Raw genomic sequence first — 14,280 nt, forward strand, 5'->3', positions numbered from 1 at the left:
GGTTTGAACCCGCCACCCTTTGGTATATGGGGCCGGTGCCCTACCCACTGAGCCACAAGTGCCGCCATTGTTTCCATTTTCATTTTCTCATCCTCTCAGTAGACGGACTTCAAAAGTAGCAGTCCTCAAGACAAGCAGTTCTCTTGTAAAAAATGTAACCAAATCTTTAGGATAACAGTTTACATTTTTCAGGATTCACTCTTAGGTATACTCTTAGGTAAACTTTATTTAGGCTGAACGTGGTGTGAAGAGCGCAGACAAAGGAGTTCCCCTTGTGCCTCTTTTCAAAGAATGGAGCCTGATTAGTAATTGCAGATTGATGCTATTAACTTCTTGTTTCATATTCACCTGGGAGGTAAAGGCTTTTTGATATCACATAGAATTCTATGGCTTTCAAGCTTTCTACACCAAGATTACTATTTAATTTTGTTAAACACACATGAGGTCATCTTTAAAGCTTCTGGAGACCTACAGTCAAGATCACTAAGGCAGCTGTTTGAATTTAATATTTATTGGTTGTATTTTCTTTCTAAAGTTGATCCAGAAATGGTATGCCAATGGCTACTTGATTTCTAAATTCTCTGTAACAATTTTCCAAATGAATATAAATTTAACAACATAATAGCTGTATACCAAGACAAAATGTGAAGTGGAAATAGTGCAACTATTCAGCCAAAGCTAAAGTCACCTGGTAAGATTGTCTACCTTTATTAGCTCAATTTTATCAATTGGGTATCTTCAATCTTCATGCAATGTGGACCCCATATGACTGACAGCATTTCTACAGATGACAGGAGTAACTCATGCCATTTAAAATGAGCTGTTTTTCACTACTAGTCATCAGATATATCTTGGTAAAATGTGGTTAGAGCCGTTATGTCAGCTTTCTCACTTACTTCAAAAGGTGTGATATGTTCTCCATCTGTTATATGATCCCAGGCTAAACAGCTACACCGAGGCTGTGTTCTTACTCAGGGCAGTGCTTTTATGGAGGTGTGCCATAAAAGCAGCCAGGTGCCGGCACCCTGCCCAAACGGTTCCCATTACATCTGCACGGGGGTGATGACATTTCAAATGTCAGAACTTCTCTCAAACCAACTAATTGCCTTAAATTCTAAAATAACTATGTTTTGTACTGTATATCCATATGCCTTGGAATTAGCAAATGGACTGAAGCAAACGTAAAATCTTAGCAGCAGGTCAACTATAAAATGGTGTATCTACTCAGAAAAAAATCAAATACGTAAATCGATGTCATTTACAAGCAATCAAAAATAGCAGTGGGCTTTTCACCTTCCATTGGTCACAAAGTCTGGTTAAGCTCCCTGGGTTAATTCTAAAAAAGAGGAATGTACGCATTTTTTTTCCTTTACTCTGTTCAGAATCCTTCAATCAGACATGTAAATAATAATCAACATGTTCTAGTAGGGTCTAAGTTAGTGTGTTTGGGTACAAAATGAACAACCATACTCACAGAGCCATGCTGATTCCTGAAATGACTTCACCTGAGAAGCAGAGCAAGAATGTCAGGTGACCAGATCAGAATCCAAACAAAATAAAAGGCTGGAAGGATACAAATGTAATAAAGATGACATTTAGCATGAATAAATGTGAAGTTCTGGTCTTGGTCCAAAACAACCACCTCCCAAATACAGGTCAGGGAAAAGTGACAGTTAGAACACTACGGCTCCATCCATATAAGCCAATGAGGTCTGGAAGTAAATTATGGTAATATTCTATTCATGAAAAAGAAAACACAATTCTTCTCTCGCTGTGCTGCTCAGAGCACACCTAGAATATCTGCATCCACCCTTAAGCATCAGCTTTAAAGAGAAAGACTGACAGCTGGGTGGGTCCACAGGGGTGCAAGAGTCATGGAGTCCTGCCACGGGAGGACAGACAGACAGCCAGAGACACTGAGACATTCAAACAGAGAAAGAGAAGACACAGAAGGAGCCTAACAGCCATGTCTAAATGCCTGAAGCACTGTCATGGGAAAAATGCAGTAGGCCTGTGCTGGGTGACTCTAGAGCAGGGATTTACAGCCAGTATACTGCAGCACACTGGTGTCTGTGAGAGGTCTTAGGTGCTGCTGGGAAGATTTTTAAAGATCATTAAATTATTTTTGAAAGAAGCTCAAAGCACAGTAAATATATATATATATATATATATATAGTTTTTTGGGGGGTGAGCATAATTTAAGTGTGCCTCAGAAGTTTAACCATAGGTTCAGATGTGCCATGATATAAGAAAGGTTGAAAAACACTGTGCCTAGAGAGATAGGACCAAAAAGTGGAAAATGTAGAGGAACATAATTTCAACGTGACATAAAGTAGAATTTACTAGACCCTGCCTCCTACTAACAGTGAGAATGCTGCCTCAGGAAGTAGTTAGCTGTCAGTACTGGAGGTGTCTGACCACCAGCTGGGATTTCTGCAGAGGGGAGTTCAGTCCTTGGATGGAAGTGGGATGGAATAGGTAATATTTAAAATCCATCCCAGTCCCTGAAATTCTGTAAGTCCATGACTGGTCATTGTCTTAGAAAAGTATTCAGTGTGAACTGTCTTCTTTGGGAAAAAGAAAAAGTAACACTATTGGAGGTTTAATACATTCATTTTACTCTCTTAGAACATAATAAAGTAAGAACTTTCAATTTTCAGAGTCCACCTTGTTTGTCAATAAATACATTTTTTTCTTAAAACTGTCCATCATCAGACAGCAGGAAATTTGAAATAAATTGGGGCATATTTTAAAAAACTCTTAACATACATGTTAATAAGCGGTAAAAAACATAAGTAAGCTTTTGTTAACCCTACTTACTCTTTTTTTAAAAACCGGAGCCTGAAAACCTAGAGAACTTTTTGTTCATAGCACAGAGAAAACAGCTGGTATTGTGGCAAGAGTTCAGGGTATCAGCTGTCTGGTGGCACTGGGGAAAATTCAGTTCATTAGTAAAGGTACTGAACAATATCTAGCAAGTTTATAGAAAACATTACAGTTTAAAAGATGTTTTCCTATATTTTGGGTCAGAGCTCTGTATTGGATATCTGATATTAAAAGAATAAGCTTTTGGATTTGAGTGTCTAAATTGCAGACATCTTTGCTAGGAAACACACTACTGGTCTATTAATTTGGGTGCTCGATGGAAGAATGTGTCTTTGTATTCTAAAATTTAAAACACCACATAACAAGGCAGCACCTGCCACCCCAAACACCATTTGTGATGTTGCTAGAGGAAAGTCAGGGACCAGAAAGCACAGAAGGGAAGGTCTGCATTTTACACATTTACTTAGCACTTGTCTGCTTGGAACACCATCATGTCTACAGCAAAAACAATGACACAAGGGAGAAAGGATCTCACTGTTCTGGAAAACACACCACTTCTCAAATGGGGTTATGTTAATGTTTATTTTCTCCAGGCATCGACATAATAAATCTGCCTTGTGTGAGCCCCTTAGTGCAGTGCTACAAATGCAAGGTTTTCACAGACACCCACCCTTCTAAGTCAGCAGAGCGAGGCTCATACGTTTATGGTGCCTTCAACAGAAGGAGTATTGGCTACAGAGTCAGCATCACACTGAGAAAAACTCAGTTTCACTGTTATGATCTGAATCCTTCTTTCTACACTGAGCATGTGACAAGTAAGTCCCCAAGGGAAGCTGGAATTAGAGAAGATGGAAAAACAGCTCATCAGTTTTCTTGAGAGGGGATTTTTATGGTATTGGAAAATAATGGGCACGTTGCACAAACTGTGTGGCATTCAAGGTGTACAAGAATCATCGTGCAACTTCTAGAATGTTCTCTAGAAAAGCAGATGCACTATTACCATTACTTTAACTGCCAGCTTTGATGGGCCCCCCTAATGGAACACACTCATCTTAGTCACACTGAGGGAAATGTTCTGTGGTACTTGGCTCAAATGGCCCTCTGGTGATTCAGGTATCGTGTCCTCAGCTATATTAATCTTTTTAATGAAAACTACAATCTTTGCATTGCCTATGCAAGACACTCTTGGGCATAATGACATTATATAAAACCCCTCTATCCTCCTACTTGGTGCACAGTTAAAGCGGGATGGAATGGGGAGGAGGTTGAAGGGAAACAGGTAAGCAGAGGAAAAACAGGTCAGCTTACTACTCACCACTTCTTTATTATTAATTCAACTACAGATGCTCTTTCCCTCTCTCTGCTCCACAGACAGCCAGCACCATGAGCCAATGCCACCCCTCACCGCCTCCTGCTCCCATCAGCCCAACCAAGTGGATAACCCAGGGAAACAGAAGGACGATCTTTTAGGACAAGCTGTGTTCACTATTTAGAAATAGCATGGAAATGTGCAAATTGTTTCTCAAGAAATAGATCCAGAGATGGAATCAGTCACTGTTACAGTACTGCCCTGTGGCCAGTCGTAATATTAAATATTTTGTATTGTTTTGTCCTCTGAGCTCTCTAATATAGTTGTTACCCTGTTTGCTCTCATGGGTCTTAGGTCAAAATTCATGAAAAATAATGAAATCACCAGACCTGGGCTTCTATTATTGTCTTATAATGTTACATGTTCTTGTATTGACGTATCATTGTGTTGACAATAATATGGAATATTATGTGACATTTAATAGACCATTCCCTTTCTTAGTGCTTGTATCTTTACCTCAAAGTGGAATTAACAAACCCACTCTTTAACCTTTCTCCCTAAGCTGTGGTAAGGCTAAGGCAGAGTATTTGTTTTATAGGATACTTGCTAAAAGCAAACCAAAGAGAAATTTTGCTGTATTATAAGGCTAGAAAAAAATAGTGGGTAGATCAGGACACCACATTTCAGACCCATTTGCTTATAGATGGTGGAAGAGTGAAGTGAGAGGCCTAAAATCTGCCAACCCAGGGGGCTAAAGGAAACTTAATTTTGAGGAAAAGGTCTAAGAAGTCATGGAACATCCACATTTACGATGATTAGCCTAATGCTGTTACCACGACCTATTAATGCTTAAAAGGGAGAGAGGAAAGGTGAGGTGGCCCTACTGGAATATTCCAAGGACCTATGTTTCCAAGTGTTAAGACCAAATCCTCCCTGGTAGTGGGTGAAGCTGTCTCCAGAGGTTCTGGGCTGTGTGCACCACGTGGAGACCAGGCACTCTGACTCTGCTTTTTTTCCCTCTGTTTCTCCCCCTCACAGAGCTCTCAACATGGCGGCTCCTCTACCTCACTTGCGTCCACCAAAGTCTGCAGCTCGATGGACGAGAATGATGGCCCCGGAGAAGGTGATGGGCTTGGGACTTGGTATCTGAGGAGGCAGAGGATGGGCTGGCTGAATTGGCTCTAAAAAACTATAATTTCTCAAGCAGCATGACATGGACAAGGCTAGGCAGCTCTTGAGGGTTATTGAAAGGGTATATAGGATTCTCTACTCTGTGGGAATGAGAGAGTTGGCTCAATCTGGAGATGTTTCTCATCTACGTATCCTAAGAAGGCCACCTATTGCCTGCTTTGGAAATAAGAGGGGATAATTGCTGCCTTTGTTCTCCTAAACAGTGTTCACTTTTAGTATATGAAAGACAGTTGACTCTCTTGACCACAGATGTATTAGAATAGTACCACAGATGTATTCTAACTTAAATGAATTCAATATATGAAAATATGACATTATAAAAAGGATTAATTAGTGGCATTCCCAAAAATATCCTTGAGCTCATTCACTTCAGAATTTCTCCATGTTGTGGTCAAATGACTCAAATTTCAGAGCTATCTTTTTCACTAATTCACTGGGTTGTTTTAGGTCAGCCTCTTCCACTCCCCACACTTTAATTCCTCTTCTATAAAGTGTAGATTGTAGTACATCCTCCCTGGGGTTTTTTTTTATCAGGCTCAGATCAATTATGGAGAAGTATTATATTTAGAAAAGTGAAAGTAATACAATCAAGCTACACTTCAAAGATTAGCTCTTCTTAATTGGTTTAAATGACATGATTTAATTTTTTCCCAAAATGCACACTTTGGGGGAAGCACTATTATTATGTTAAGTAAGATACGTGATTTGCATAATAATTATTTCATGACTACCATGCAATATCAGACTTCTTATATTTGCAGAAGTCTGAAACTCAGCCACCCAGATGTCTCTGTTATTCCAGTGTGTTGTGTATTCTCCTAATGAAATGGTTCTTGACCTAAGCCTTCCCTGAGTCTTCTTAGTCAGAAACCTAAAAGGTAACTTATATCAAGAGCCAGAAAAACAATCTCAAGCCACGTGCTTTGAGTGGGGCGTCTCAGGGAATGCTCCCACTCGCAGATAGATTAGAAGATGCACCTTCTTATCCCATCTTGCAGGCTCACACTTGCTCTGACAGCCGGAGATGGTTACTTTTATTACCCACGTAGCAAAGAGTCTTCAGACTGGGACACCTGGGAGATGTTTTGTAAATTTGAGTGCTTTACAGTAGAAAGAACTCCCCCAGCTAAGTCCTGTAAGCAGAGGCAAGCTTGTGTCTTCTTTGGGTGTGAAATGGGGGGCTGGGGACGATCGACCCAGGCCCTCACGTTACTCTGGAGACAACCTAGATAGGTTCTAGCAGGGTAAGAGTGAAATGTCACCTTTAAAGAGGTAAAAAGGCCGCACAGATGCCACAGACAAAAGTAGTGGCAGCAACTGTCCTGTAGTTTGTTCAACACTTTCCAAAAATTCCATCCACTCTAGAACCCCAAGTGGTGCAGACCCAGCATCATCACAGACCAGGATTGCAGCCCCTGATGTGGGTACCTGACAGTCACAAGTCTCGTCTGTCATCCTCCAACCATACAGAGTACACGCAAATGCAGAAATCACAAGAAAGCCCATTCACCACCTAAGGCTTTCATTTTATTTTGAGGAGAAATGCTCAGGCTGGGTGTATGGTGTAAGGTCAGAAGAGGAGCATATTTAGAAAACGTGCCAGGCTTCCATGACATTTGTATTCAGGCCGCCTGAGGGAGAACTAGGATTTATAACTTTGAAGCATGTACATTTTAAAGCCCGGCCATAAAAGGCTTTTTACACCCCAAAGATGTTAAAGGTTATCCAGCATATTTATGTGACTTAAGTATGGCTTATTTAGTTTTATGGCTTTAGATATTTAAAGCATTATTAGGCATTTGTAAAATATTTCAAAATGCATTTTCAGAGGGAAAATGTGTTGTGTTAGTGGCACTAACATAATTGAAGCTACAGAACTGTTCCATTCACAGACATAATAGATACTGTAATTTTAACTCGACATCTGCTCTGCAGGTTGCTGGTAAAACATTTGTCTCAAATCTGCTCACTGAGACTGGGACCGGTGGCTGTCGGTGCTTGGTTCCTAAGGAATTTCACGGAGATCTCCGTTTCAGGATGTAGTAAAGCTAAGCATCCAAACAGCAGGCGTTTTTCATGCTTGTATGATGCTACGCGGCCCAGAGTCCCTTGCGAACTACATTTCCTTCCTGTGCCATCTGTAGGAATGTCATTTCTCCATACACAGTGGGTATTCAGTAAATGCTGTTTTTCAAGTTGGCACAAAGTGAAAAGAAGGAGATTTCCTCCTCAGAATCCCCACTGCAGCAGATAACCCAAGGCTCCCTTCTGCAGGGGGGGGCGAGTCCCGGCCATCTCCCTTTAGTTATCATTTGTCTTGGTAGAAACTGTTGAGTAGATACCATGTCAGCAAGGGAGGGTGATGGTGGCCTCACTGTACAAGAAATGATCTATTGATTCTGAATCAGTTCCAGTCTCTTAGATGGTACTTCTAAATGTTTCCTTGTGCAACATCTGTGTTCCCTTTTCTACCAATAAAAAAGTATTAATGATTCTTTCAGAAGTGTCCGAAGAAGGCTTCCAGATTCCAGCCACAATAACAGAGCGATACAAAGTGGGAAGAACAATAGGAGACGGGAACTTTGCGGTTGTCAAGGAGTGTGTGGAAAGGTGAGAGAGACATCATTGCATCAGATTTTAAAGGTGACATTGGGGATTACATTTTTCCAACATTGTGTCTCTATTTGCAGTCAACCCCAAATGCAAAAAAAAAAAAAAAAGTTTTTGTAAAAGCCCATCTAACAACAGATTGGAAAAATGTAGTGATTCCTATCAATTAAGGACTTTTGATTTTAACTCTGCCAGCTCTTTCAGGTAATTCTTTTCATTTTGTCAAAAAAATAACATTGAATAGTTTTCCCCACATTTTGTGACATATTTTGTCGAGGTCAGGACATTCTTGTGCAGAGTTTATGTCTGTTATGTGTACTGTCATAAAATTAAATACATAAACCATAACCGTGGAAAACTGTAGAATGCGTATGTACTGCCTGCAACAAACTGGTACTTAATACATTAAAATGCATTAAAATGAATGAGCCAGGTACTCTGTGAAGAAAGTGAAGGGTTTATTCCTGGGTTCTTGATACCTAATTGAGGACAGTAGCTGGTGGCTATTTGATGGAAGAGTGACAACTAGTAAATTTAGGGCCCAGGCAGCCTCAGTCCCCGATTTCTTTCTTTCTTTCTTTCTTTCTTTCTTTTTTTTTTTTTTTGAGACAATCTTCCTCTGTTGCCCTGCATAGAGTGCCCGTAGCATCATAGCTCACAGCAACCTTCGATTCTTGGGCTCAAGCAATCCTCTTGCCTCAGTTTTCGGTTTTTTTGTTTGTTTGTTTGTTTTTCTATTTTAGTAGAGACAGGGTCTTGCTTTTGCTCAGGCTAGTCGCAAACTTGTGAGCGCAAGCTGTCCACCTGCTGCAGCCTCCCAGAGTGCTAGGATGACTGCATGAGTCACCGCACCCAGCCCCCAATTTCGTTTTATGGGCTGTTGCTTGCTTTAGGGAACTAGGCAGTCAGCAACTGCTTCTCAGAGCAGAATGGGCAGAGTATTGAAAAGTCAGGGGGAACTTGCCTCATTCCTTGAGAGGCATGTCCTCTGGCTTTCTGCGGGCTGGCCTACAGTATCCACACTTCCCTATTGTTCTTCTTGGCCCACGATGAGGCTGGACACCCTAGCAGTTCCTCAACAGCCTGTGAGAATCATGCTCTATACTCCACTTAGATCAGATGACTGGGTCTAGAAGACAGACAAGGCTTTGAAGATCCAGACCAACCTCGTTCTCCCCTGATTCCTGCCATATTGGAGCTGGATGACCACACGGGGCCTCAGACACCATGAGGATTCTTAGTCTGGCCAATATCCACTTGCGTGCTCCCTGCACCCCTTGCCAATCTTTGGAAGATGCCTCCCCAGCTAAGATGGCAGAGCCCTCATTAAGCCACATTTGGGCAGTGAACCTAACACCTTTTCCCACTCCACATTTCAGCTTAGCTTGGATATTCTCTACAGCGACAGATACCCCCTAGGGCAGACACTGCATCAGGGAGGGATATGAGCAAGAGGTGGCTTGAAAAACCCCTCAGACCATGCTGCCAGGATACCTTTTTCCTCTCTCCCTCTCATCCGTCCACCACAGAGCAGGACCACTTGGTACAAGAGTGTCAAACATAGATAATGTCTCATCACATTCCTGGGTCTCACACTTTCCAAAACGGAAGCAACCAAGATTTAATGAGCATAGATCAGCTACAGAGCTCCTAACTTACACAGGGCAGACATAAAGTTCATGTGCAATTTACCATGTTAAACTATTTTTAAATTGCACGTGAACTTTATGTCCACCCTGTATTTCATTTAATTAATATAATAATTCCACTCTATCAGTATTACATGTTTCCCCAAAACTAAGATGCTGTCCTATATTTTATTTTTCCTCAAGAAGACACACTAGGGCTTATTTTCAGGGGATGTCTTCTCTCCACGCTGAAATGCATAGCATGGCTGTGCAGTGTGTTTGCACTAGGTCTTATTATCGGGGTAGGGCTTATATTTAAGAAATGCATAGAAATCCTGCTAGGGCTTATTTTGGGGTAGGTCTTATTTTCGGGGAAACCCCGGTATCTACATTTTATAGGCTGAAAGCCTGGAGAAGTTAAATGCCCAAGTTTGCTCAGCTAGTAAGTAAGTACCCAGCTCTGAGCCAGCTCCAGAGCCCACATTTCTAACCACTCTACTCCACTCCCTCTAATAAGGGGTCTCTTGGAAAGCTCTGGCCTAGCTGAGCCAAAGTCACACTCATCACATTTGTCCCTAAACAAATAAGACAGAAATTAAATGTAAAAAGCGGTTCTTAAGGTAATGGAAAGAGGTGCATATGTGAGTATAATTTTTATATAATTTTTTATTTCATTGATACTGTTATCAGTAATAAATCCGGCTCTTTTTAGCTTTATTTCCACTGTAGCAGAAAGCCCCATTTTTAGCAGATTTGCATGCCCTCACACTGAGGGGAATCTGGTTATTTGCCAGTGTTCATCATCTGTTCAGTCTGACACAGAGACCACATGCTGTGTCTCCTCACAAGCCCGGGGATGGGAAGACATCTTAGTCCAACAGTACTGGTTTTGTCATGATAGAAATTTCCATCTCTCCATCCAGAAGTAATTTGTTTCTTTCTAACTTGGATTACATTCATTTTGCACAAGTTCACGTCTTGAGTCTCAAACACTGATTTGCTCCTTGAAGGGTCAGGATTCAGCCCCTGCTGAAAGAGGACAAATGGCATGTGCCCTCAGTCCCCAGAGAAACCACAAAACATTCTTGTAATATTTTCCAGAGGTCCAAGAAAATAAAAGTGAGCTAAGAATGTTAGGAATGGCACACAACCCTGGCGGGTACATTCTGCCTGAATTTAAAGGATGAATATGTATTAACAAGGGTGAGTGTGTTCCTCCCCTGTTAATAATACGCTGCCACAGGCAAGATTTTCCTACCACAATGGACACAGTAACAAGGTCTTTTGTGGTCCTGGGCCAGCATATTCTTTAGCTGATACATCCACTTAGATTTCTACCTGTGCTGGAGGAGCAGCTTCTTGAGGGACCTAGGGGGCCCCTAGGACACACTAAAGGAAGTGAGCGGACTGTGACTTCAGCTGAAAGAGAAACACTGTATTTTGAAGCTATTTTGTGGAGCATTTTGAGGCCCCAGAGCAAACCGAAAGAGCTGGAAAAGCACTAACGAGAGGCCAGAACATAAGTAACCAGCTTGACATGAGATGCCTTGACTTTCCTGGCTCCATGAGGACCAATTACCACAGGAGCCAGGGTACTAGTGTGCAGTCACAAGCAGGGCTAGTGTCCCAGGTGGCTCCTGACCTCCCTCCCACCTGCACCACTTGCATTTCTCAGTGAAGGAGGCAGCAGCCCTGTCTCCTCTCACCTACTTAGAAGCCAGAGAATTGCATAACAGATCTGCCCGCTCTGCGCATGAACATAAACAGGTCAAACCCATTGGAATAAGCTAAGACTTCAGTGGCACTAAAATGGGTTGCTTCCACTAGAAGATCTCAACAACCTTGAGAACCTCATACCTGGAGTTTGGAGGCATTTCCCTTGGAACTGGGAGGACGGGTCAGTGTGGAGAAGCCTAGACGTCTCTTGGCTAGCTGACTGTTGTTCTGCTTTCCTTCCTTCCTGAGGATCCTCTGACACCTGACAGCCATGGGGCTCTTGCTCAAATTCAAAGTAAAATTCCACTTTGGGGAGGTCAGATGTGACACTCCAGCATGCCTCATACCTCTGCCCTCCACGGTTACTCCCTTACGGAGGAGGCTGAGATTGGGTTTCATTAGGATTAGCTGGTAAGCAAAGGGTGCAATTTCCTAACCCCTCTTTTTTAGGGCAGAGAGGGTATTCTTATCATTGCACTAACTGCCACCATCCTCTGAACTTCTACAACTGACCAGCAAGTGTGGGGAACCTGCTGGTTCAGGCCTCTGCTGGCACTTCCGGTGCAGGAGAGAGAGAGACAAGATGCATAACGCCGTACATGGCCCTACCCATAAACAAGGCGTGCCAGCACAGTCCATGAGTGCTGTGCTAGAGGACTGCACTGTGCCAGCACAGTCCATGACTGCTCTGCTAGAGGACTGCTTGGGAGCTGTTTTTCCGTCACATACTCTTTTTTATTTTTTTTTGAGACAGAGTCTCACTATGTCGCCCTCAGTAGAGTGCTATGGCATCACAGCTCACAGCAACCTCAAACTCTTGGGCTTCAGCAATTCTCTTGCCTCAGCTTCCCAAGTAGCTGGGACTATAGGCATCTGCCACAATGCCAGGCTATTTTCTTGTTGCAGTTTTCATTGTTTTTTTGGCTGGCCTGGGTCAGGTTCAAACCCACCAGCCTCTGTGTATGTGGCCGTAACCACTGTGCTACTTTTGCCCACATATTCTTTTTAAAAACCTTTAAAACACAGGAAATAACAATAGGAAGAGAAACTTCATTAGCCTGGACATGCCAATCTTTGCCAGCTATTCCTCTTTCGATAACCATTCTGTACTCCCCGAGAGAGGGATACAGCAGGCCCAAGCCTGATCTGGGCTGAGAATCATTAAGTTAATTAAGAAGGCTTTCCCCCAAATCGCTCTGGCACAAACACAAAAAGTTAGACTCAATTTGAATTTGTAAAATTCAGAAATTTCTCTCTAGCAGTTTGGTCTCTGACCCTTGGGTCCCACTTAATAGGTAGGTCACCATATGAACTGATTTCCCTTAGGTAAGGACAAAGACAAAGTTTTCTGTTGTTGCTGTTTTGTTGTGGCATAAAGAGTTCTGTAAGTGGTCAAGAATGTAACTTCAGGGACTGGATGTAGTGGCTGACACTCGTAGTCCTAACAGTCTGGGAGGCCGAGGGAGGCTGATTGCTTGAGCTCAGGAGTTTAGGACCAGCCTGAGCAAGAACGAGACACCCTCTCTACTAAAAATAGAAAAACTAGCCGGGCGTTGTGATGAGCACTTGTAGTCTCAGCTACTGGGGAGGCTGAGACAAGAGGATTTCTCAAGCCCAAAAGTTTGAGGTTGCTGTGAGCTATGATGCCAAGGCACTCTACTCAGGGTGACAGAGTGAGATTTTGTCTCTCTCTACATATATATGTATATACATATATATATGTAATTTTAGAAGCAAACAAATGGCCCGTATTTCCCCCAGAAATCCAGGTGCCTGGTATTCTCAATATTCTACTCTGTAGACTCCTTGAAGACCTCTGAATCCACAAGAAAGAAGCATGCTTGTCCCTGCTCAGTGAATAATTCCACAGGCACAGCAGTCCTCAGAGCGTGTAGGCAGGCTAGTACGTTAATGAAGGTTTTATTTCCTGCCAAGTGTTTTCACTTACAGCAAGCACTTACACTTTTATTCTGTAGTATACATTTAGTTCTAACACCTGTTTTCAGGCTCATTTTTCCAGACTAGCTACTTTCCTATAAACATGTACTTCTAGTAATTAAGGATTTTATTATGTGACTTTATAGTTCTTCCCTCAAGGAATCAAGGAAGAAGTTGCAACATCAATTTCTATGAGGGCATTGTCTGACACAAAATACCGGTGAATGTAGTAGAACGTTCAGTCCCATTACAGAAGGCTTTTTGTTGGGGACCCACGAGGTTGGTCCTCCTAGTAAGCCCAGGTCTGCTCAGCTGTAGGCTTGGCCTTGGGAGCAAACACACCTGCTGGGCCACTCGCCAGGGATTCAGCTCCTGTGTGTCTGGCTGTTGAAGGGGCACGGTCCCCTTCCTGTGCGCCCACCAGGCCTTTCCCTGAGTGCTTTAACATTACACATTCAAGGGAAGTGAGGGTCAGATAGCAAACACAGAGAATCACAGAGCTAAGGAGGCGGCCCCCTCTGCTGACCAGTGCCAGCCTGCCCACCCAGCCCCTTTGTGGGGGCAGTGAAGGGAGCACCCACGTTTATTTGTGAGCCCCCCCAGCCTCCATCCTCACTCTCTGTCGCTGCCTTGGGTTGGTGGTGGTGTGGAAGCCATCGGGGCCGTGGGTTCTCCCGCCATCGAACGGAGCACGTGGAAGCAGAAAGGAGAAGGCTCGTGTGCTCCAGCCTCAGATTTGCCTGAGTCAGTGATCCGTGGAAAGCAGAATCCAGAGACACTTGAGCTTTCAGTTTTCCTCTTGATTAAGTCACTTTTAATTTGCAAACAAACTTCAGAAGTGTCTTACGAAGAGACTACTTAAAGGGACCCTGTGGTCATACGTCATACAGGGCGTCTGTTTGTGAGGACCCCCTTTGTGTGTTATTTCACTATCTCATTTATGTTTGCCCACACATTTTGGCATCACAGCTCACAGCAACCTCAAACTCTTGGACTTAAAGCAATTCTCTTGCCTTAGCAACTCAAGTAGGTGGGACTACAGGTGCCTGCCACAACACCAAG

The 14,280-nt window shown here is 42.8% G+C and overlaps 1 protein-coding gene across 3 annotated transcripts in view; it reads left to right on the forward strand.

Moving 5' to 3' along the window:
- DCLK1 (doublecortin like kinase 1) overlaps positions 1–14,280 on the forward strand; it is a 352,892-nt gene that overhangs the window by 284,884 nt on the left and 53,728 nt on the right. For all 3 annotated transcript variants that reach the window (XM_023519275.1, XM_023519276.1, XM_012811599.1), the window contains 2 exons: positions 5,174–5,258; positions 7,828–7,936. In XM_023519275.1, coding sequence (XP_023375043.1) covers positions 5,174–5,258; positions 7,828–7,936 — 194 coding nt within the window. The remainder of the gene's footprint in view (positions 1–5,173; positions 5,259–7,827; positions 7,937–14,280) is intronic.

This window comes from Otolemur garnettii, unplaced genomic scaffold (assembly GCF_000181295.1).
Source record: "Otolemur garnettii isolate 467f Iridium unplaced genomic scaffold, OtoGar3 scaffold00167, whole genome shotgun sequence".
NCBI lineage: Eukaryota > Metazoa > Chordata > Mammalia > Primates > Galagidae > Otolemur > Otolemur garnettii.